Source organism: Numenius arquata, chromosome 10, assembly GCF_964106895.1.
Source record: "Numenius arquata chromosome 10, bNumArq3.hap1.1, whole genome shotgun sequence".
In the NCBI taxonomy this organism is placed as follows: domain Eukaryota; kingdom Metazoa; phylum Chordata; class Aves; order Charadriiformes; family Scolopacidae; genus Numenius; species Numenius arquata.
The window spans coordinates 39,933,448-39,957,450 of record NC_133585.1 but is presented as its reverse complement, the minus strand read 5'-3'; the positions used below and the strand labels follow the sequence as shown (position 1 = coordinate 39,957,450).

General features: G+C 42.8%; 2 protein-coding genes across 6 annotated transcripts in view; both read right to left on the bottom strand.

The window, feature by feature from the left end:
* The window catches only part of GTF2E2 (general transcription factor IIE subunit 2), a 40,424-nt gene extending 36,028 nt beyond the window's left edge, over nucleotides 1-4,396 (bottom strand). Inside the window, exons 1-2 of one of the 4 annotated variants that reach the window (XM_074154268.1) lie at nucleotides 4,326-4,396; nucleotides 3,552-3,718 (exon numbers count right to left, since the gene is read on the bottom strand). In XM_074154268.1, the coding sequence (XP_074010369.1) occupies nucleotides 3,552-3,714 (163 nt within the window). In that variant the 5' untranslated portion in view covers nucleotides 3,715-3,718; nucleotides 4,326-4,396. Of the gene's footprint in view, nucleotides 1-3,551; nucleotides 3,719-4,306 lie in introns of those variants that run through there. The other 3 variants (XM_074154269.1, XM_074154267.1, XR_012463454.1) reach the window with 3 other exon arrangements.
* A 67-nt stretch (nucleotides 4,397-4,463) lies between these two features.
* Nucleotides 4,464-24,003, bottom strand: part of WRN (WRN RecQ like helicase) — a 45,243-nt gene continuing 25,703 nt past the window's right edge. Inside the window, exons 22-35 of one of the 2 annotated variants that reach the window (XM_074154559.1) lie at nucleotides 22,571-22,712; nucleotides 18,724-18,894; nucleotides 18,550-18,644; nucleotides 16,973-17,045; nucleotides 16,713-16,786; nucleotides 15,048-15,129; nucleotides 14,651-14,763; nucleotides 13,586-13,700; nucleotides 12,277-12,402; nucleotides 10,371-10,533; nucleotides 8,486-8,700; nucleotides 6,990-7,061; nucleotides 6,267-6,404; nucleotides 4,464-4,789 (exon numbers count right to left, since the gene is read on the bottom strand). In XM_074154559.1, the coding sequence (XP_074010660.1) occupies nucleotides 4,667-4,789; nucleotides 6,267-6,404; nucleotides 6,990-7,061; nucleotides 8,486-8,700; nucleotides 10,371-10,533; nucleotides 12,277-12,402; nucleotides 13,586-13,700; nucleotides 14,651-14,763; nucleotides 15,048-15,129; nucleotides 16,713-16,786; nucleotides 16,973-17,045; nucleotides 18,550-18,644; nucleotides 18,724-18,894; nucleotides 22,571-22,712 (1,702 nt within the window). In that variant the 3' untranslated portion in view covers nucleotides 4,464-4,666. Of the gene's footprint in view, nucleotides 4,790-6,266; nucleotides 6,432-6,989; nucleotides 7,062-8,485; nucleotides 8,701-10,370; nucleotides 10,534-12,276; nucleotides 12,403-13,585; nucleotides 13,701-14,650; nucleotides 14,764-15,047; nucleotides 15,130-16,712; nucleotides 16,787-16,972; nucleotides 17,046-18,549; nucleotides 18,645-18,723; nucleotides 18,895-22,570; nucleotides 22,713-24,003 lie in introns of both variants that reach the window. The other variant, XM_074154558.1, reaches the window with a different exon arrangement.

The window sequence follows — 24,003 nt, the reverse complement described above, 5'->3', positions numbered from 1 at the left end:
CTCCAGATGATTTTTTTTCTGTAGCTGCGTTGCATCTATAGTTTTTAAAACCATAAAAGTTTTGCAGTTACACATTACAAGTGTAATAATGGCATCAAGCAGCGTGGCCATCAGCAGTGCCTGCTAAGTCTTTCACTCTCCTGAACTCATAGAGAAGCAGGCCAGTGAGAAATGTCCCAGACCAAAGCTACATGTAGGACAAGACATTTAACAATATAAAACCCAAATAATATTCCTGTCATTAGGGAAACAAACCCCACCTAATGGCCAAATGGACAAGTAAGCTACAACACTGATCTCGCCGCCTATCCATGTCAGAAATACCTTTGTGCTATGACAAGTACCTATAATTATTGTCCTTTTTTTAAAAAAAATATATATATAAACTCCCTCTATCAGGTTCAGTATGCCTAAGCTCCAGAAGATCTGGAAACACTGAAAGACTTGCTAATTTAACTTGTGCTCTTCCTGGTTGGTGAGACGGAGCCAGGCCACTACTAACCAGCACAGCTAGTCCAACGATTCACCTGGAGGAGCAAGGTCCCTTCTGCAATCACAAAACCACACAACTACTGCTGTGACCATTCATCCCAGATACACTTGTTATGGTGACGTTTTGCCAGTACCAGTCCCACATGCAGAGAACGCTTTTAGATAAAAATCAAACCATAAGCACAATTAATGGAAGCCGGTCCCAGGTACAAGACAATTTAGGATTCACCCCAAGACATACGATGAAGACAACGTTAGTGCTGTTAATGCCTTCTGCTGTCAGGGACACTGGGTAGACGCCTCATTACCTATTGCTGCATTTGACAGTGTCAGCCCTGAAAGACCTGTGTCCTGCTCCAGAGAGGCAAGAGTAGCTACCGGGACACACTGAATTAGTTAACAAGCCTCTTTCCTGAAAGCAAACACTCTGAATGGCAATAGGACTGCTTTCCACTTGCAGCGTTGCTACAAAACGCTCATCATCACTGCACACAAGAAGGCAGTGTGCAGGAAATAACATGGCTAGCCTCTGCTATGCTGGCTTCGTGTTCTTATGCCTTCCTGAGAAGCACAGGCAAGGAAAAATCTTGGGACTCCTTCCAGCTACTTATTTCACCGATCTATAAGGGGGGGGCTGGGTGTCTGCCCAAGGAACAGAAGACAAAGATCTCCCCTTGCCCAGCCCTAGAGCCTCAGGACGATTCTTTCCCACATGTGCACTAAGTTGTGAAACAGCCCCTGGATACTTCAGCTCTTGATTACCGCTGGCTAAGATCACTAGAGGTCTTAAGATAAAGACTAAGATCTCAGCCACAACTTACTATTGATCAATAAAAAGAAATAAACAGATATGATCAATTTCCTTTATTTTCTAGTTACTATTCTGAACTAAACACGAGGCAGTTTTGGATTTTTTTGACTAACTTGCTTGAATAATGATTTCAAAGAACTATAGTAATAACTATTCTTGCTGGAAAGCTTACAACAGACCTTCATGTACAGGCCAGATTTAGCTATGTGGTCATTTGAAGATTAGCATGATCTCAATGCCTCTGCTCCCCCAAAAAGTGACAAGGGCAGGTTCTCTGAGTCATAGAATCACAAGACCTGTAGGCGCTACACACCCAGGGACTATCAATGCTAACACATAATCAGGGTGACATTATTGATCGTCTTTGAGGTCACTACATAACAAAACTAGGACCAATCATCGTAATTTTCATTTCTTTCGTGGGGTGGGACAGGGGTTCTTCAACATCAGGTTTTTAATCCACCTCCCCAAGACACATCTCTGACACACACATATCCTGACAGGCACCTAGCAATCTGGGGATTCAAATAAAAAGTGGGTTTAGAGGCAAAGGACTTCGACTCTGCAGCACCACAGGGACTTGTGCTGCTTGTGGCTGCTTAACCCATTCAGTCGCTTGCCAGTCTGAACACTTGTTCTGAGCCAGTTCCTAAGAACGAGAGGGAGAGGGTTGGTCTGCTCACTCTCCATTATTTTCCTTCCATCTTTGCTGCTTCTGCAGTAGTTAGTAAATACTGTCCAGGGGAAGATGAAAGGAGGCTGAACTCATTCGGGATAAAAATGTTATAGAAACCCTGAAATCTTTCTGATGCTGTCTGGAATGAAGCCAGCAGTGTAAAAGATAAAGCATATTTCCTCACAGCCACACATTCCTACTTGTGTAAGCTAATCATTTGACAACTGTAAAAACACTTAAAGAAATACCCAAACCACAAAAATCACAGAAAAGAACTGACACTTTCTTTATCAGCTCTGCTGCTTGGCCACATATCTACTCAGATCCTCCAGATCAGACTCACATTTGAACTGTCTGCTCTCTTCCTGCCTCCCCATCCCTCCTTCCCAGCAAACCGCTCTCACTCGGGATATGCAGTTTAGGATATTCCATGCAGAATTTCATTTTATTTAAACAGGAAAGCGTGGCAAAGGGACTGATGGAAACCTCGCCTCCCTTGATTTATTTTAAAATGTCTGGCTGATAACTTTATTTGGTGTCCTGAGAAGCTGAAGATACACACACAAAATCCCTACTCATCCCCCCAGACAAAAGATGTTCCACTCCTCCCATCGTCCTTGATGTTTTTCTCTGCTGTTTTTAGCTCTATTGTTTCTTTTGGAGTTAGAAAAGAACCACACATGGTATTCAAAATATGAGCATGCAGCATGCAAGAAGTTTGCACAACAGGGTATTTTGTGTTTTAGTAACTCCTAACATTTAATTTGACCTTTAGAGTGCATCATGAACTGTCAGTACTTTCAGATAACTGAAAAGTCCCCTCCCCGAGTTCTCCATCTCGCACAGTGAAAGCGAACACAGAGTATGTTGCTGTGTGCACACAAATCCTCTCCTTGCTGCTCCAGGTGCTGCACTTTTCATTTGCTCACGCTGTTTCGGTGCTGCTTTATTAATTGCTTACTTGATATTGACAGACACATTATCAGCGCCATCATCCCAGGGAAACAATAGAACTTCTGACAAAAGCAGCCAGAAACCTACCAAAGCCTGGTGTTCATGAACAAGGATTAGCTCCCAAGTAAAACAAGAACAACTGCTAATCACCATACGCTAGCCAGACAAGATGTAAGTTGCAAAGTCTATCTCGTGGATGGATAGCCGACGATTTACAGCTAATAAAACCAAGTTTTATGCATTTTCTTGCCAGAAAGACAGAATAAAAAAAAAAAGAACAAGACCACTGCTACTGCTTGTCCTGTGGGTCCAGCAAGCCCTGAAACTTACAAATCAAAGCTCAGCTTCACACGAAATAGTATTTTGGCAATAGTGATTCCTCCAACTGAGTAACAGCAAACAAGTCACAGGATGAGGCCTGACGTATACGTGATAGCAAAAGTGTTTCTTCCCATTGCTCAAGTGAATTTCTTAACAAAAAGCGACAATTTAAGAGAAAGAATGACAACAGCCACCAGCAAAATTCGCAGTTAGACTGATTCATACTAATGAACCATAGTTTAGAGGCAGACAGTTGGAAAATACCAAACAGTTGTTGAGTGGGAGACTGTCACCAACCTGTGTTTTGTTTTGAGCTTGAGGAGCCACCTTGTTCTACCTTTGCTTTCTTCTTTTTTGCAGAGGAGGAGTCAGAAGATGGCGCTGGACGTTTTTCTACTGCTGGTGTGGAGAGGGCACGCTTTTTGAATAGCTCTCGCTCTCTCAATAAACTTGGATCCATAATTCTGTGATGAGAGGCAGGAGAAAAAAAGGCAAGAAAGATATTTGAGGTAAGATGTTTGAAAGTAGAAATATCTGTTTATGAAGTTGTTTGTATCCTGCTCTTCCTGTGCATGGACTTTAAGAAACTGAGATGTCTGGGGATTTAAAGGGTCAGAATGCAACCTTAACCCCCAAGGCAGGACGTGATGGCAGAGAATACAATTTCTGAACCAGATTTCGCAGATTCTGAACTCAGATTCACACTGATGCGGCGCAGCGCAGGGGGAACGCGCTGGCTGCACGCCGAGAGCACCCACCCGCCTCACAGGCGCCCCACCTCAACGAGGAACTTTAAAGTCACCGACACGAGGTGAGGACACTTCGGGCAGCGAGGCTCGGGAGCGACCCCGCTGCCCACTTAACCGACGCCGGCGGCGGGCAGGCGCCCGGGGAGGCCGCCTCTCTGCCCCTCCCAAGGCCGGACCGCTCCCTCCCCGGCGCCTGTCCCACACCGGGGGGGCTGAGGCATAACCGCTGGCCCCCATGTTCCCCCGCCGCCCCTCACGGCCCCCGGCCCTCCCCCCCCCGCCGCCCCGCGCGCGCTCCCTCACCCGCGAGGCGCAGGCCTACCACTGCCGCCTATTGGGCCATGCCGCCTTCCCGGCAGCCCCCGCGCCGCTGCCGCCGTCACGCTCCGCCCCGGAAGTGGGCCGGCCGTTGCCATGGCGACGCGGCGGTCGGCACTCAAAGGCACAGGGCTGCATACAGAGAGGGGGCGATTTGTTTATTTCTTTATTTTTTTTTTTAATAGGTTTCACACAGTGAAAAGCATAAACGTGCTGCCAGAGCCGAGTGCCTCTCCCCTCAATGCAAGGAGAGCATGAGAAGAGTAAACGACACCAGTGAAGTAGTACTCTGTACATAAAATGCTCTTTACACAAGGTAAAAAAAAATAAAATTCTCTTCTATGTTTAACTAAAAATCCCTTTTCCGGTCTCCGGTTTGGATTTCTTCATCTGGGTCGGAGGCAGAACTGGCACAGCTGAGGTTCCAAACCATTCAGGCACCTTCCTCTTACAAGGCGGATGTGAGCTCTGAAAGAAAATAAACATCTGGAAAAAGGCAAGTATTCACAGTCTGACCCTACCCCCAAAACATCATGGGCATCAAGAGGCATGAACTGTCTCCATTACAAGCAGAAGGCTCATGCCTCTTTTCAGTGCAACACCTTCTTCAAGTAGCAACTGGAAAAAAAAAAATTAAAAAAAAAAAATCAAGGAAATAAATGGATTTCTGCTAATCCTTCAAGACACCAGTTTTCAAGTTAACGGAAAACCAATCTCAAGATGAAGATGGAGCGGGTCCAGAGGAGGCCACAAACATGATCAAACCTCTGCTGTGAGGACAGGCTGAGAGAGTTGGGGTTGTTCAGCCTGGAGAAGGCTCCAGGGAGATGGGGAGGGACCCTTTATCAGGGAGTGGAGCAATAGGACAAGAGGGGACGGTTTTAAACTGAAAGAGGGGAGATTTAGATTAGATATTAGGAAGAAATTCTTGACTGTGAGGGTGGTGAGACACTGGCCCAGGTTGCCCAGAGAAGCTGTGGATGCCCCATCCCTGGAAGTTTTCAAGGCCAGGCTGGATGGGGCTTTGAGCAACCTGGTCCAGTGGGAGGTGTCCCTGCCCATGGCAGGGGGGTTGGATTACATTATTCTATGATCACAACTGCTGGCAAGCTGCCCTCGGGAAACACATCAGGAGGACCTATCTACAGCCAGGAGAGAGGTTGCTCCAGCGCTTGCACCAAGAGCTGTGTGCACACCACCAGGACTCCCAGCCCAAGCTTGGATGAAGCAGGAAGGGTGCAGAGACCATTACAGTGATTGCACATTGTTCCTGTGTCACAACAAAGTGGCTTTACTTGGATCTGATGTTCTGGAAGTCCTCTGAAGCTATCACCAGCAATCACAAAGATGTTATAATGTGTTTAGTGATTCAAATAAGATATAATAAGGCTATTTAGGAGCTATACTTACCTAACCCTGACCAAACCATAAGTAATGATTTGTCTGCATCATGTTTTGCTTATCCAGCTGCAAACTGAAGGGAGCTGTACAGCAAGTAGTGCTTGCCAGAGCCACATGGGCTCCCTTTAGAAAAAACGCTGTATGTATGCTCATACCACTTGTGTTTATATAAACACCAGTGCAAAAATCCTTCATGATACCAGCATAGAATCTCACACAACAAGGGGAAAGAGAGACAACTGTCCTCTTAAAGCACTGGAAGCATCTGCCACTAGATGGCTGACAAGATGTACTGGGGAAAAAAATTTCTGTAGCAGACTGATGCTGAGAGAGAGGTATATTCAGGCATAGCAAGGGCCATAAAAGCAGCATGCTGTCACTATATCAAGGATACTAACGAGGAAAGTTGGCTGGCAATCCAGGCCAAGGTTTTAACCACAGTGAAAGACGCAGAGAGAAGCTGGGATTTTGGTTTGGTAAAGGTCAACACCCAGATCACCAGGTCTGGGCTCCAATCCTGGCACAGAGCAAGCGGCAGTCTCACCTTCGGCTGAGAGTCGTCAAACAGTTCCTTCTCATCGGGATTGAGGGCAGGCTGATTCCAGGAGGCCAGTGTGATGGGCTTCAGGCGTCCTGCTGTCCCTCTGCCACCTGGCTGGCTGTCATCCATGCTCTGTACAGCCTTTCCATATGACAGTAAGGAAGCAGGCTATTACATACATCACAGCATTAAAGCTTAAGTCTTGTACAAAGCAGATCCAGTGCAAAGACTGTGTTTTGGAGGGGTTATTTTTGGAAGTAAATGAGACTGTAATCATAAACAGAGTTCCAACACCCTCCGCTCAGTGACAGCACTAGCTATTTCTTATCCATTTCACCACAATAAAATTTGAGCAAGTGATGTGCATCCATTTCAAACACAAGGGAACTGGAACTTGTACTTGGGTGTTTTGTGTTGTTTGTTTTGTTTTTTTTTTTTGTAGTGGAGAAGAACACTTCCTCCACCCCCAGGTCTGTAAGAACTTAACATACTTGCTTCTAACTCACATGTGCTGTGTTTCCAAATGTGCTTTTACAGCAAAGATGTCAGTTAAAAAGGGCAGAGCGGACACAGAGGTATTGACTTCTAATTTCTATATAAAGCCTGCTGGTCACAGGTTGGAACAGCCAAGCTGAGATTTTTGCATCAACTACACATCAGTGTTACCGACAGTATTGCTAATGGCAAGTCTACTGTGAGTTTATTACAGTAAGAACATCTGTTTACCGAAGCCAAAGGCACCACTTGCAGATGGGTTTTCTCTGCTCCTTCCTTCAACGTCGGATTGATCAAATTACCCTGTAAAAGCAGCAGTAATGCAAGGTTGTTAAAATCCAGTAACATTGATTAGCAAATTGAAAAGCTGTTTGCTACAGGGAATTATTAGAACCAGGATATCTTCTGAAGGAGAAGTAAATGGAGACTACTTGGATTAGCAGTCTACTCATTTGTATAATATTAATTTGATTTCTAATAGCATGTCATTCCTGTTATTAGCTCCAGCAACTAACAGCAGCAGAAAAAAGTGTAATTAGAGCTCACGCAATTGGACTGCCAGGAGGTCAACTTCAGAAAAAAGAAGATTTGGACATAGATATTGTAGAAACAAAACAGCACTCCGGGATGCATGCAGCAATCAATTTGGCAAAATGGCAAGGCCTGAAAAACTGTTTGAGCGATCAACCCCAAACTCTGTATGAAGACATGAAATCCTAGCGCAGGCAGCAGAAGTATTTAGTTCGGAATTTCTTTTTGCCAGTCCCACCAGGAGCCACTCAGTGCAGGGTGGCCTTTTGTACAAGGTGCTGAACTGGGACTTTGGAAACACAGAGAGGCCAGCCGAGGGCTCAGAAAACTAGCCTGCCCCTCTTGAACAGCAACAAAGAGCTCCTTGTTTCCTGAGATTTCTTCCCAATGAGTCAGACTTATGGCATGATACTTTTCTTGTTATCATGGCTACACCCATCAATTTCAAGAAACAGAGGAACCCATGAAAGACTATGAGACATTGCTGGCAGGCATTGACTCCAGCTTTTTCACGCTCTCGGCTTTTCTGCTATCTTAGAGCTTTTGCACAGTAAGAGAATCACTTTTCCCACATCAGATTGGTGACTAGGTACTAATGCATAGAAGCAAGGCAAGGGCAGAACATGGACTTTGTGGCTATGAAGGATCCAGCTTACCAGAGCTTTGTGTACTGGGGAGAACTTGGAATTTCAGCTTTTTCCTCCACTGTCCCAGCTACCGTAAATCTGGGATTTACAGGGCACCTTTTACATCCACATCCCTAAAGGACTAGACAACAGCAGAAAGCGTTCATCCCTGCCGAGGCCTCTATTAAGCTGCAGTTGTGATGGTCTACAGTGGTGGACCATCATGTACCTGGTCCTCCTGGGCTGCATGTCCAGGACTTACTGTGGCAGAGATGAGCTGAGGGTCCCACATGGGAACAGATCAAGTCATGTGACATGTTTAAGAGGGCACAGCTGGCTGCACAGGGGCAGCCCTCCTCCTAGGTCAATGCTTTGCAAGGGGAACCCTCTGAGCACTGGTCTCGGAGGAGAGGGAGGCAGTCCTACTCAAAAGCTGAGGGAAAGATGGATTGTGAAGATGAGGTACAAAGCACTACTGGAAATTGCAACAACATAAAAGGGCTTTCAGTCCACTCCCACAAAAGAAGAAACATTCTTTTGACAAAACTAGTTTTATACCTTTTTACTAACCTTTGTTTTACTCCACAAGGCATCTTTCCTGCTCGCTTGATCTGCTTCTGCTTTTTCCTGCTGCCCTTCTGACCACACCAACATCCTTTTGACACTTGACCCATCCTGAGATTTATTTCTATCCTCTTTCTCCAATAATGCAATAGTCATCTTGATGAGATACAGTTCAATATTTGCAGGAACAAGTTTTCTGATTGCTTGAATTTTGGTGGTGTCTTAGAAAAAAATATAAATACAATACTTTTTTTTAATCCTCTTGCCCCTTATTCAGTTTTCTTATGTTGTAAAACACATCAGCTGTCCCTCATTAAAGACTAAAAAATAAAACAACATAGGGGTTTGAGTAATAAGAAAACAGATCAGGAATTCATAGGATAAATCCCCGCCTCATTCATGCTCACACAAACTTAACTGTCCTCAAATTTAGTCTAAAACATCATAATCGCCTGCCTCTAACTTGCATGTCCTATCAACCATTTTCTCTTGAGATAAAGGCTATATTAAATCAGGCTGAAAAACCTTCCTGCTTTCTTAAATATACTGCTATGCCAGTTCTCATGTTCAACATGAGCCGGCAGCGCACACTGGCAGCCCAGAAAGCCAACCACATCCTGGGCTACATCAGAAGAAGCGTGGCCAGCAGGTCCAGGAGGTGATTCCGCCCCTCTACTCTGCTCTGTTGAGACCCCATCTGGAGTACTGTGTCCAGCTCTGGAGTCCTCAGCACAGGAAAGACATGGGCCTGTTGAAATGGGTCCAGAGGAGGCCACAAACATGATCAGAGCACTGAAGCACCTCTGCTATGAACACAGGCTGAGGGATTTGGGGTTGTTCAGCCTGGAGAAGACAAGCAGCCTTCCAGTACCTAAAGGGGGCCTACAGGAAAGACGGGGAGGGACTCTTGGTCAGGGAGTGTAGCAATAGGATGAGGGGTAATGGTTTTAAACTGGAAGAGGAGAGATTTAGATTAGATATTAGGAAGAAATTCTTTACTGTGTGGGTGGTGAGACACTGGAACAGGTTGCCCAGAGAAGCCGTGGATGCCCCTTCCCTGGAGGTGTTCAAGGCCAGGCTGGATGGGGCTTTGAGCAACCTGGTCTAGTGGGAGGTAGGGTTGGAACTTGATGATCTTTAAAGGTCCCTTCTCAACCCGAACCATTCTAGGATTCTCCATTCCAGCATGGCACTAAATTTAAGACAGCAATCAGAGTCTGGTTGAGCCTCTAACTGCTGCTGAAAAGATGCATTAATCTGCAATAAGAGAAGACCAACAAAGCTAGCAAGTGAGAAAACTCTGCCAACCGAAGAAACTGAACTACTAGGGCAAGACTGAACTTTCAGTCACTTAGTTTCAGAACCACAAGTCAGTAAACGGCTGTCTTCAGCCTCTAAACTAGCCTGTGGCAACAGATGACAGTGTTAAGAGGAAGAACTGCTTTTCCTGCACTTCTCAGCCTTCTCCCCAAACTTCTTGCAGGTAAGTTGCACTGGATAAATTCTACGGCTTTTATTCAGCTTATTTTCTGTAGATGCCAGTACTTACAGGAAGACTTTGTCAGGCTAATGATTTTTCCAAAAACACTTGAGTAAATACAGATTTAAGAGTGTTACCAGAATCTTTTCAACAGCCATACAATTGAGTGAAAGGATTTGTAGAGGGCTACCCTCTTTTGCTCTTTTATGAATCATGATCGCCTTATTTTACAACATAACCTTGAAAGGAAAGCAATGACCCTGGGATTGCCATGCTCTGCCTTGCCACAGCTACAGGCCTTCCAGAAATGACAGATTCCACCTAAAGCAGCAGCTAAGCTGTCAGTTTTTCATTCCCTTCATCTGAACGCCACTGTCACGAGAAGCTTCAGATAAGAGCTGCAATGCTCACCTGAGTCAATGGGAGGATTACGGATAACATCAGAAATGATCTGTTGAACTTCATGAGTCAAACCTGCTTGCTCCAGGTTGACAGGGTAGCCAGCTTTCATTGCCTGGACCAGGTGAGAGCCAACTTCAGAAAGAGGCAGAGATCTACTCTCACTTATAGTCCTCTAGGGGAACAAAGGCAGAAGGAATTGAGATGGCAGAAGTGTCTGAAATACAACTGAAAGCTCAAAACACAGCAACTTCCCATTCCCAAAAAGCAGTCAGGGGATACTGGCACACAGCAGTGCAAAGCTCCCCAAAACATTTTGTTACTCCTAATATTTATCCCATTTCTTTTCCAGCTTGTAAACAGCATCTTTCTCTTGAGGCTACTAATCCTCAGCTCGAGTGCAACATCTCAGGTCAAACCTACTTCCAATGAAGAGAGGTTCTACACAGGAAGGGTGCCGTGTGTCCACCTCAAAGGCTCACTACAGCCTGCTTAGAGCTCATAGCCCTTGTACCACAACACAGTGACTACCAGCCTCTTTCCATCCTGTGGTAGCTGAATCCCAGCAGTTCCTGCCACAAGGGAAACAGATGCTCTTGCCTCACAGTTATGTCAGAGCATCAAACCAGCTCCTACTTCATGAGACTTCTGTGTCAAAGCTTCAGATGTCTCCTGCTAAGTAGCTGTGATGCACCTGTTATTCATCTGTTAGATGAACTCTTCTCTTAAAACCAAAGAAAAACATCTCAAGCTTATCTACATGAACTTGTACTTTTCAAGGAGAGATTTCAAACTGGTTACTTGTCTTCCTCGAAAGAACAGGTTTCAAGCTTCTACCAATTTCTCCCCAGACAACACACACACTGGGCATAGAATCATCAGGACTAGTGAATACAGAGCATCAAGTTACCCATTAATAATTATACAACTGTTTGCTGTTAATGAGTCCTTAGGTACACTTTTAAGTTAGGGACTATCTGACAAGGTTTACCCATACTCTTGGAAAGGGCAAAGCAAAATTCAAAGCAACTTCAGTTTTCTATTGTAAGATTAAAAAGCAATAAATAAAATTATGTCAAAGCAGCTCAGGAGGCTCATCTTCACAGGGCACATCATGTGATGCCAGTTTAGCAACACGCCCTGTAGCACTTAGATATGCTACACACATCTAAGCACAACTTAGATGTGACAGGTAACTTGTCCTCAACTTTTATTCATAACAGGAAACACAGCTTTCCAAAATCTGAGCTAGAAAGCCATGATAATACTTAGCACTTAGACTTTAATTTTGCATTGAATCTTCCCATGAACCTTGTTTTCTGACATGCAAGTCTTATGCATGGATATGGCATAGGGAAAAGAATAGGGATTTGCTACCTAAACCAAGAACAGAGTTAGTGAAATTTATCTCAATGGTTATTAACCTTAAAGATACACCTGTATACAGCCCCATGGTTGGTGTCCTTTCCATCAGGCTATTGGATCAGGAAGTTTCTCCTATATGCCTTTACTACTGTAGGGCATAAAGGAAAAGAGAGAAGAGAAAAAAGCAGCAACAGGCAGAACTAACACCCTCAACAGAAAAATCATGCTGCATAACTGTACTGAAACCAAAGGCCAGTGAAGCAACAGCAACAATTCTGCCTGATGCCCTGCCCTCACTGAGTAGGGAGCTGTACCTTATCTCACTGTATCCCACCTCACAGCGAGCCCAGCTTTTCATACTTTGACCGGTCCATAGAGGTGCGTTAAATGAGCTACCATTTGCCAGGAAAGATACTCTCCCAGTGTTTTAAAGCAACCTAGCCCCAGCCCTGGGCAGAGGATTTAAGACAACCCGCAAATCCCCCTCCTCTAGACAAAGTATTCCCCCCATTAGTTTTCAAAAAGGAAGGAACCTCCACAGGGAAGGACTTACCACCGAGAGATTTTTCTCTTGGAACAGGACATACGTGACATGCTCTGAGGGAGAGAGGGCTCTAGTATGCTTCTGGGGAGATGCTTCCTTCTGAGCTTTAGATCCAGACATGGGGAATGTGTCAGTCTAAATGAGATAAAAAGGATTTTGAAGAATTATATCCCAGTGACAGCCTCCCATTATCTGGCAGAGTAACATAAATGGAGTCAATCATTTCTATGGCGGTTAGTTTAGATGCCAAGTCCGTGTTCCACAAAAAAACAAAGTAAAGGAGTCCAGGTGGTTACCCATGTACTCCCATCTTAATAAAACAAGCATGGGATTGTCCAAGGGACTTGCCAAAAAAAGCCAACCAGAAAAACAGTGGCCAGGTCAAATCAACTTCTTAGGTATTGCTCATTACATGTAGAACCATTCCATCAGAACAAACTCTCATATTCAATCTGCTGCTTAGTATGGGAAACTCCATTTGTTTTAATCTTTTGCTCAACACAGATTTCTTGGAAAAAACCCAGAAAACACAAACCAGGAATGCTTTCGGTCCCCATTCCTAAATCGTAATAGCTTTCTGTGAAGCAGAAAGACAACTCCACAGAGTCTTCTCAGGCATTACAGAGAAGTAGTAATGCTGCTCTACCTGCTTTCTAAACTAGATAAATCCCTTTAACTGTAGATTTACATAGAAATTAAGATCTCTGAAGTAAAACTGCTTCATAGTTCCTCCATCCCCCTGCTCCATGGCTCCTCCCTAATCGTGTCTCTCACCACAGTCACTGATGAGGAGCCACTCTATGGAATGTCTCAGACAGAAGAAAATCAACTGTGAAAAGAAAACCAACAGGAGTACTTCCAACAGCAGGAAACCTAAGCTCTTCTGCCAGTCTTCTAAGAAGAAACTTAGAGGAAGCAAAGCCCTGCTCTCCAAGTATGAGCCAATAAATCATGGTGAAGGTACATTTACTATACCTTTGGCCTCCAGCCCCAACTCACAATAACTAGCTGCAAGCTCTCAGTAATATGGCACCTATTGGACACTCAGCCTGGACAGATGGGTGCCCTTTTTAAGTAAGTCCTGGACTTTCTAGATAGCCACACCAATCTGGAACATCAGCCAGGTCCCAATGTCATTGCCAAGAAGCACATTCAGAATTGGAATGCCAATTTGTATCCAAGACTAGCAAGTTTCACTGCCATGCTTGGATGGAGTAGCTGTGACGAGGACTAACTCTGAAGGAGAAATCTGACAGCTGAAGACCAAATTACATCTTTAAGGCTCTTTCAAATTACTAGGGATTTTAATAAGTCATACCTGCAATCCATGTACTTGGCAGAAGTCCTTAATTTCAGCCAGGAGAGGGATCAACATGGTGGATTTTGCTTCAGATACACCATCAATTCTCTTCACATTCTCAACATTTGTAGGCCTGGTTTAGGATGAATAATAAAAGACATGGAAGTATCCTGTGCCAATGCTTTGAAACATCAAGTGTCTGTGAATGACATGTGCTTGGACTACCGATCTATTAGTCAAAACTTAAAAATAGTATTACTGTACCCTCATCAACTTCACAAGTAATGAAGTTCACTGTTTTGTGCCTCTGAATCATGAAGCTTTACCTCAGCGAAAACTTCAAGTTTGCTGCTTAATACTTTGCAAGATCAGTTTATCACCTGCACCTTTGTTTGCTTTTACCTCCCAAGAGCACATAAGCCCAGAGCTCTTACTTTTGGAATGCGTATGTTGTTATTCCATGGAATACTGTCCAATGCCTTTTAGTAGCTGGGGAAGGCACTTCAGATGCATTACCAACTGAGCTGCCCCACAATACTCTCTCATACAATGACAGAGGGGAAAAAAAAAAAAAGAAAGTATTTTTTCCCCCCTCCTTTCAGTAGTTGAGAACAACACTAAATTGTGCTTATTCTTTTACACTACAGAGCTACCCATGCAAGGGTAGCTACCCATCCTGACCCGTAGCTGACCCTTAGCAGGATAAGGGCATACCAAAATGATTAAAGCACACTGGAGAGAAGCAGATAGAAAGGTAAGGATTAGTAGAAAACATACTTCCTCCTCTGACTGGTCAGCCTAACAGGAGGTTTGGATACAAAGACAGGCAAAGTTGTCATCTGGATTGTTTTTTTTTATTTTATTTAAATAATAACTAGAATGAAGAAGCAAGTCTGGTGTCAATAACCGTTTAACTTACACCAGTCAGTGGTCTACAAGGGTATTAGAGCAAATAAAGATTCTCAGGAAAAGAGCTGCTCCGCTACCAACGAAGCATACTCTCCCAACAAAAGCAGAGAGGGGATCTGTGACTTGGCTTGCAGCCTTTTCAGTTTATACAACATGTGTGCATGCTGGCTTTACCTTATTCGTGCCATCTCCACCAGGATCTTATTGGTTGCCAAGACAGCTGGAGGAATTACCTTCTCATTAGCTACCTTCTGTCTAGCAGTCAGCAACTTGCCATACAGAGCAGTCTGTGAAGGAGAGAGCCAAATTCTCATGAAGCAGCTCTAGATCACTCATGTAGGTATAATTAATATGAGAGGAAAAGTTCTAACGTCCCTCATCTTTCCACTAATAGATGAGAAATAGATGGTAATCATTAACCCATCTTAACATATTCTAGGACTTCTACTCAAAACCTCTTTGTAATATATTAAGAGCTGCTCAAGTCACCTGCTCCAATACAGAAGGACTGTGGTCTGCAGGTTGACCATAATTCACAGATACCCTCCCTCTTCCAAAAAAACCCCCTTACCTCTAGTTCTTTTTCTCGGGATGAAACAACAGGTTCTGGGGCCTTCAAAGGAGAAGATTTTACTGGCGAGTCCTCTGCAACACTAACAAAAAAAAATTGAGCATGAAACAAGCCCTGCATTAGATCAGTTTACTCAGGAAGTTTGCACAAGGCTGTGGGAGAGCAGCAGCCCAACTTATTTTGTCTGCTCTGACAGCACCATCAGTCAGAGCCTGATGGTCTGGCACCCCATGCTAGCACTGCACTCAGGCACGACTTGTGCTGGTTGGGGCAGAATCAGTAGTATCCCTAATGTAACAGAACTCCCCTGTGTCTGGTTCTGTAACTTAAAAATAGCCTCTTACTGTACAAAGCTCAAGCAGATGAAATTGCAGTTTTGTGGGAAAAAAAACCAACCAAACCCACGAATATCCCTATCTACAGATGGATTCCCATATTGTTAACAAAAGGATCTTCTTACAAGCCCTTGTCTGTTCATGACATTATTCTGACAGCATCCCACAAGAAACACCTTACATTTTTCCCCACAGCTGATAACATTAATCCCAGCCAGAAAGAGCTAATAACTTCAAAGGCATCAGTGACAAGGACACAGCTGCTGTGCTGTAAGCAGAATTAGCTGATGTTACCACTAGGTACGTCCGCCTAGTGATCAGCGCCACAGCTACCAGTCCGTCCATGGGCTCACGTACTTAGGGATATTTACCCTTATTTAGACTGCTATGATTATACTGCAGTATCTGTTAGCAGACAAGCTGGAACAAGAGTGTCCTTTCCTAGGCAAAGTGTGAAATAACACTTGTTTTGGATTGTAGCTGTCCCTAAAACGATTTTTCTTCACATGGCTACAGCGGCAATTATTCAGCCCAAGTGACATATCCTATTTTCCTGTCATCTGCCAGCATCAGGCTACTTGCCTGAAGGAGGAAACAAACTGCTCCGAAATGCAAAGTGGGGCTAATCTGAAGCACCACACAAGCCAGGGAAACAAATTACTTTGCTTTTTGCAAACGCTTGTATTATTTCTTTTGACCTCAGGGAGCCTCACCTTGATCTCAGTCTTCTCCAGACCAGTGTAGAAAGGCAGAAACCTACACACTCACTTACAGCCCCTGCACGAGTTCAGTTCTGCCAGCTTCATGAGCAAGTCACAACTGTCACTTATTTGCCCAAACTATATTTGCAAACTGTTTGAAAAAACCTATTCTCCATTTCTTATTTTAAATTAGCACAAGTTAATAACCATTACAGTTTCAACCATCACATAGAAGGTAGGTTAAAGAAGCTGTGGGCCCAGTAAAAGTATTCAATATGAATCTGCTATTGCTCCATTTTTATCAACATTTGCTGGTTTTCTTGCTTGGATTTGAAATAATACCAGTGAGAAAGTTTGCACTTCAGCAGTTAATAAAGCTTGCTTTGCCTGTGACACTACAGGCATACACAACTTCTCAAATTCAGCAAAGCCTGTTAAATGTTGTAATAGTTCAACATTTTGAAATATAAAGTAGTGTACAGCGAGTTTTAAGCACTTGTCTGTCTTTTTTTTTTTTTTTTACTGTCACTTCATACAGGAGAACACTGGTTTTAAGGATCATCCTACAAGCAGAATCCAATTAACACAATCACAATTAGGTAATTCTGTTTGAATTTAGGATACTGTACCTCTTAAGCAGGTTATTGCTTCTTGGAAGAGTTTTACCTTTTCTCTCATTTGAAAACATATCATACAGAGACATCTATAAAAAAATATAAGAAAGAGACAAACAAATGCTGATTTATCAGTATTTCCACTGAAGTTGCTGTTAGCAGCAAAATATTCATTTGTGACACCACGATACACTTGCAAGATTTTTTTTTTGTTTTTAAAAGCCAACAAGGATGGACCAGAGAGCGCAGGAGGAGCTGTACTCCTACAGACCTACCTGCTTGACTGGTGACTGCGCGGCTCCTTTCATGTCTGGGGAGCGCTGCATTGAGAGCGCAGGTGAAGGTCTACTGCCGTAATAAAATGAATTATATCTTAATCAAATCAGACCACATAATTTGTGCAGTGACATTGCCATTTAAAAAAAATTAACTGCTAAGCAAACTGATTTGAACTTGGTATAGGGATATCTTGGCAAATCAAGAGTTCTTATTGGGGTTCTCTTAGTGTTCTTTTTTTGTTTAAATTATTAGAATCACCATTCTTCATGAAAAAACTGAGGACCTCAAAGCCTGTTAATACTAAAACTTTAACAAGGAACAAGAATCTTGTCTTATAGAAGCAGCAAAGACTTTGGTGACAAAAATGGAATTTTTGTGACAACACTTGAAAGATTAAATTTTAAAGATCCTATTACTGGAGAAAACAAATGAGTAGCAACTTTCTGGTTTGCACTAGGCAAACAGCTTTCCCTGTTGCTTACTGTTTAATAATAAGCAATTTTTTTCACCTGAAGACAGCAGCTGAAAGAACCACAACAGTAGAATATTAGAAGGCAAAATAAAATTGTTGCTTTGTCATTACCTGAGGTACTTATTTTTTAGCAACACTAAGACAATCTAGACACCAGAACAGGCTCCTTAGGCCAGCACTGAAGAGCTTTGTTCTAATATTATTTCTCGTCACAGCAAAGCCTCTGCAACCTCCAGTTCATTACCTTTCACTACAAAAAGGCTGGTCAGAATTATTGTTTGTGAAGACCAACACAACCCTGTTTATTAAATATAACCAGAAGCAAAAGATTACAAGCAAAACTTCACATGCTATTCTCTTGGTGCTATATACTCTGATGGCAAATACCTGATTAGCAATGAAAAAACACCCACCTTTGCAGACATACCCACCAAGACTTTAAACAGTTAAAATTTCACAAGAAGAAATAAACAGAGACAGACAAACTATTACACATTCATGTTGAATCAATTCTTGTTAGTATAAAGGCTTTTCTGTTTCATTCTCAGCTTAAATTTAATGAAAAAGTAGGTCAAGTGCATAACTGGGAAAACAAGTTGTTAGTTGCTCTCTTTAAAGCCTCACAGTTTTACTCATCAACATTGGAAAGAACATAAATCTTGATGGATTTTCCTCTACTGTTTTTTGTCTTTAGCTGATTACTTTCTCCACAAGCACCCATTGCCACAACTGCTTCCAGGCTACCCAAAATCACTGGCCAGGAAGTGATTTCTCCAAACTACCTTTTCCCACTAACCCTCCCGGTTACTGGCCTGTCTGATTGGATGCATGGAAGACCTCAGTGATGAGGCACCCTTAGCACGACTCACAGCTTAGATCTATCTCAGGAGCACCAGATAACATGTCACCTTTCACACCAGCAGTCAACAGAGGTGTCTATCCAGGCACTCCCACTGACTTCTTTTTATTATGATACTGCCTAAGAGAAAGCTTTGGCTAGAAAAATCAAGTGCAGAAGTCTCCTGTCTAACCTAGCCATCTCCAGAAGCTGATGATATGATGTTTAAATAATAAAAAGCCTCAAAAGAACGCATGCATTACCTCCTAGGACGTCTCTGCAGATTAAGGTCTTCGCTGGACTGTAACAGAAGACTTGGATTTGAAGCAGATGCAGCCTTTAACAGCCAATTTCTACCCTGTAAGAAATAAACCACATGGTTTAGCTATAGATTGCTCTGAGAAGCCTCTGATGCATTGTTTCACACCAAAACGTACCTTCTGGGTAAGCACGCACGTGGTTGCAAACTTGTTACGCCCAGAGGCTTCTTTGAGGAACCCTTCCATTATCAACTGTTGGCAGAGTGATTTCCACCAGTTCTCTGGCCAGTCTTTTCCACTACCAAAGAGAGGGTGCCTTCGGTATCTGTCTGGCAAGCGTTGAGTACTCTGAAATTATTGGAAGAATTTCTCAGGCTTCTCCAGTCCTTACGGAAGGAAGTTTCCAATATAACCAGTAAATCAAAAACCTAAGATGCAAGGAGCATGCCCTCAAGAACGTTTCTCCACAGAACTTTACAGATAAGTCACAAAACAAAACAATTTGTTCAAGTTTACATAATACCCATTACAATAACCACACCTACAGCAGCTCAATGATGAGAGCAAAAGCCATACCCATTGCCTCGATCATGACACCTGAAGAGCAGTTCCACCTCTACTACCCTAATCCACTCCCGAGTTTTCTGCCAAGGCCATGACAAGGTCATGACTTTCTTTTGTAGTAAGACCCCAGACAAACCTACACTTAGATCACAGAACTGTTAAAACATCTCCCTTTGTATATGGAGGAGGTTGCAGGAACATCCCAGCGATCCACAGCAGTGAAGGAAGTCCTCTAGTGCAGTTTGTATTTTACTGGTTCAAGTCAATCTTACATTGTATAAGCTCAAACAGAAGCAGTTACCCATTCTGTTTTTAATTAAAAAGAGCCTACAGAAGCAAAAATAAATTTACAAGTCCTGTTTAAATCCCAGGACAGGGGTACAAAGCCAGAAGCAAGCTCACTACAGATGTCTGCTCCACTCCTCCTCCTCTGGCCTTTATTGCGAAATTTATTGTTTTAAAACAAGTTGCTGATTTACTCATCTCTAACCGATGGTTCAGACTCTAAAAAAGCTGATTAGCTTCTGTCTGATGGGTTATCACCCACACCGCTCCCAACTCAGGGCCCAAATGTGGAAGGGGTTTTAGCCCCTTGCCATCTAAGAAGAGAAACTCTTGGTGTAAGCCTGAGAAGTTGAGAACTTTTCAGAGACTGGGAAGTAACAGGGGATCAAGCTGTAGTTGGTAGAAGTGTCACAGACAGAAAGAAGTGTCAATTTATTGCTAGCATATGAGATCAATGGCAAGGCAGACTTCAGACCCTGTTATTTGTAGACTTGCTGAGTGCCCCCTCCATTGGGGAAGCTACATGGTCAAACAAGTATTTTTTGTTCTTATATATATGTGCACGTATATACACAAATTGTATATCCTCCAGAGAGTGTATATGTACAAATACACATATCTGCGATGCTGGTTAGATAAGGACATCCCATGGGAGGTGGTGGTGGGGAAAAAAAAGCAAGGGGTGTGACTAACAGTTATAATCTTGGACAACAGGGGACAGCAGGGTAGAGGCTCACCTCTTGCCACTTACAAGACTGGTTGTTAACACAGGTTTTCCAGATTCCTGTTAGTACTTCTACCAGAATCCCTTTATGCTAGACACTAACACAGAGCATCTATCCCCAGGAATGCAGTTTCCTTATAAAGGAAAACACAACAGGCTGATGTAGAAGAAAAGAGGAAGCCAAGTGAAAGAAATCCAGGACAGTGGCCAACACACAGTGGCCTGCTGAGCTCTGTACCACCTCCAGGAATCACAGTAAGGAGCAATTTGGAGAATTTCAGCTGGTTAAGGAGCTGCTATCTTCTATGTGCAGTGAGAGAAGCAGCAGGGAGAAGGGCTTGTTTCAGACCTTTGGCAGCAAGGGATGGAAGCTGGAGCAGCTGGCTGCAAACAGGAGGGACTCAGCTTGCAGCCAGATGGGACCAGGGCACAGAGTCCTGATGGTGAACACAAGCCAGTCACCTATTCAGCAGGCAGAGAGAAAGCTCCAAGTCCCATGTCTCCTCTTCTAGAGCACCCTCACTCAACTTCTAACACACATTACTTTTAAGCATGACTACATGCCTAAACTTTCAGTTATGCCAGTGACTTTAATTACACCAACAGCTGCACATTTTCAGAGCATAGTTTTGACTTAGAGAACAAATTCAGTGGTGGAAATAACTATAAAAGGAACAAGATGCAAAACAGTAAACTCTGTGTCCATGTTTGGGCTGAGTATTGCCAATTAAGCTTGGCATAGGACTGACCAACAGAAGATAGCAATTTCAGCTTTGTACAAGTTATTAAATACTAGAGGTACTACTAAAAGCCACTCACAACCAGCCACCGAGTCTACTAACAGCAATAAAATTGCTGAAACAGCAACAAATTCCCCTGTTTGCTGATAAAAGGAGACCTTAAGAGTTGCATATTCTTCTTTGTTTAGCAGGATTAGTACAATACTTCTGTTAATGCAGCTTTAATTCAAAGTTTCCCAGAGGACCTTGATCACTTCCATGATCTGACTCAGCTTTCAAATATTGTGAGACATGGTCTCCCTTGTGGTCCACCCAAAACCTATTGGAAGCCACCTGGACTTAGCAAAAAGGTACCACTAACTTAAAAAGAGCATGAATTCTCCATAAACCATACATAAGCTTTTAAAGCAACATACCAGTCAGCTTCAGACAGATATAGCACATAAACTTATGCTGATATTATGATATTATTTGAGACATTCTTTCTAGAGCATACATTGATGCAACAGATAAACACTTTTTTTTTCTTTAAAAGGTATGTTAGCCCAGAAAAGGGTATTCTTGTAGGCAGTAGAATATTACTCCGTATTTGCAGGGCAAATTTGACATCATCTTCACTTCTTCCAGTAGTATAATAAATTAACAAATCAGGACCACATTGAAATCTGAAACAGAATATTTCCCCCCAGACATACTTGTGTGACAGTCAGGAATTAACTTTCTTATTAAGAGGAAAAAAGAGGAACATCATTCATCCAGTTTTATCAAGTACTACAGGTGACTCTTTTCCCTCCTACCCCTAAGCTGTAAGCATAAAAAATGATTCTGTTCTTACTCTCATATTTTATTTCTGGTGAATTTCTCGCCTAGTATTTAAAAAATAGTGTAAGTTAAGGTATGTAGAAGTCATTTATATTCATTCTAGGATCCTACTTCCTGACCCACTGCTCCAAGCAGTACAAAGCTAGAACACAGGCCATCATTTGCTTTATTCAAACTCAGATTACCAAGCAAAGATGTGTTTATTCCTCCCTCTGAAAAAGCTACTCCTTCCAGGATAATGGAAGTGATGCATCTTCATGGGGAAAATACAAAACAAAACCACACAAAACCAAGCACTTAACCGTCTCTACGAAAACATCAAACTCACCATAAAGAAAACAAAAGCTCAAGCCTTTACAGGAAGAGCTTTAGAACCTCTACCAATACTTGGGCTGGCGTTTATGCATTTAAGAGATGATTGTCAATAACCAACTCAAAACAACCCCCAAAATACAGGACAGCTCCACACAAGGCAAATAGCGGGTTCTAGTTCTAAGCTGAACTCTTAGGCCATAGAGGACTGAACATTTTACTGTTAAGAAAAACAGAACTAAGATGGCAAGAGCTTGGAGGCAGAAACTGTTTCTTTGCTGTACGTGCAGGAAATAAAGTACAACACGCTTCAGAGGTCCACTATACTTATGGCTGTTGCCTGTCAAAACAACAATCTAGTTTGCTGCACAGGAAATGCTGCTGAGCAGCTTCCGAAAGTCTAGACTGCCTCTCTCTACAGATATCCGGTTCTGAGAAAAAGGTACTAAATATATATGTGTGCATACACACATTTATATGTATGTATATTAATGTATTATTTGGTGTATCAACAGCGAGGGACACTAACAGTCCTTCCACTCTCAGAACGCATACAAGGATTTTTGCTATCACTTACAGACCCTCGGAGAAACAGAATGGGAATTCTAGTTCCAAACTTCTCTTCCAGGGCACTCACTGCAGACAGCAGCTGATACGCTTGCTTCCCAAAGTCCTGTAAACCACCTTCTGAGTCACTGGAGACTGCAAAACAAGTGGCTCTGAAACACACAAAGAAAAAACAAGTTTAACGCAGGTAACAAAATCAAGTCCCCTCCCCTTCTTTCAAATTTTGTCTATCAAGCAACAACTAAATAAAACACACACTTCAAGTTACATTAATATAACCAATTAAACATGTTTAAGCATAAAGAACTAGGACTGAAAACATGAGACTGAGCAAAAGTCAAAATCACTTGTGGTTAAGACAGCTGCCCAACCCAATACTATGCGTTTCTTCATGGTACTTGCTGTGACAGAGCAACACCGTCTCAGCAATCTTCTGAATTTAATATTTGAATACTTGGACTGTTTTAGGCATACAAGACATTTCTTTAATTGCCCTGAACAGCAGATTTTTTGTCTGTTATCTTTTTTCTAAGCAACACAAAGGAGAAAAAACAGAAGGAAAGAGTAACCCCATTAAAGATTTTCTAAGGTTTGTTAATGCATTTATTTCTGGCTGGAAGACCTCATCAAAAAGTTACTGGCACAAATCACTTTTAAGGAGGAGAAAAAGGATGATGATATATTTCAAGTGACTACAGATCTGCAATGCAAATTCACTATGGGGCTCTTCAGTGGCACAGCAACGTGACTACAAAGACTGAAATTACAATCTTTCAGATTCTCTTCTTGATGAGTTTCAGTAGAGGCCAAGCAAAGATTTCTTAATCCTTGAGTGCACAGGAAACGTAGCTGAATTGATAGTTTCCAGAAAGCAACACCGCGTAACACCTTGTCTCTGATCAGGCATCATCGTGCTACCAGCAAGACCAAGGAATGCTTCATTGTAAGTTCATGGAAAGCGTGTATGTGCACACTGGAAAGGCTCAGGAAAGTGTTTCTGCTCATACCTGTGTGACTACCGACCCCCTGGCTTGCCTTCAGCACATCTATGAGATTACTAGCAATGCTAGAAAGGACATACGTCAGCACACGCTGTAACAGAAGAACAGCTCCCTTAACACTTGTGCAATTTAACCTTAGACACGTGGTATTGTACTCCACTTGCAAGGGTCTTCCTTTGGGATTAATTACCTAACAGGACTTAAAACGACGAACAAAAGTGTATTTCACAGTCTAAAAGTGCTGCTCTAAAGCCTTTTAGGAACTGTGAGTGTACTTTGATTATAGGCTTTCCCACAGCCCAACAGCTTATAAGCTGCCTCATGGCTTGCTCAGCTCCTAACCCTAGAGAAGGTTAGAGACAGTTGTTCAAAGATAAACTTCAGGCTGAACATCTGCAAAATCAGATGCATAAAAAGCCAATTCTTCTAGATAGTTTGTCTT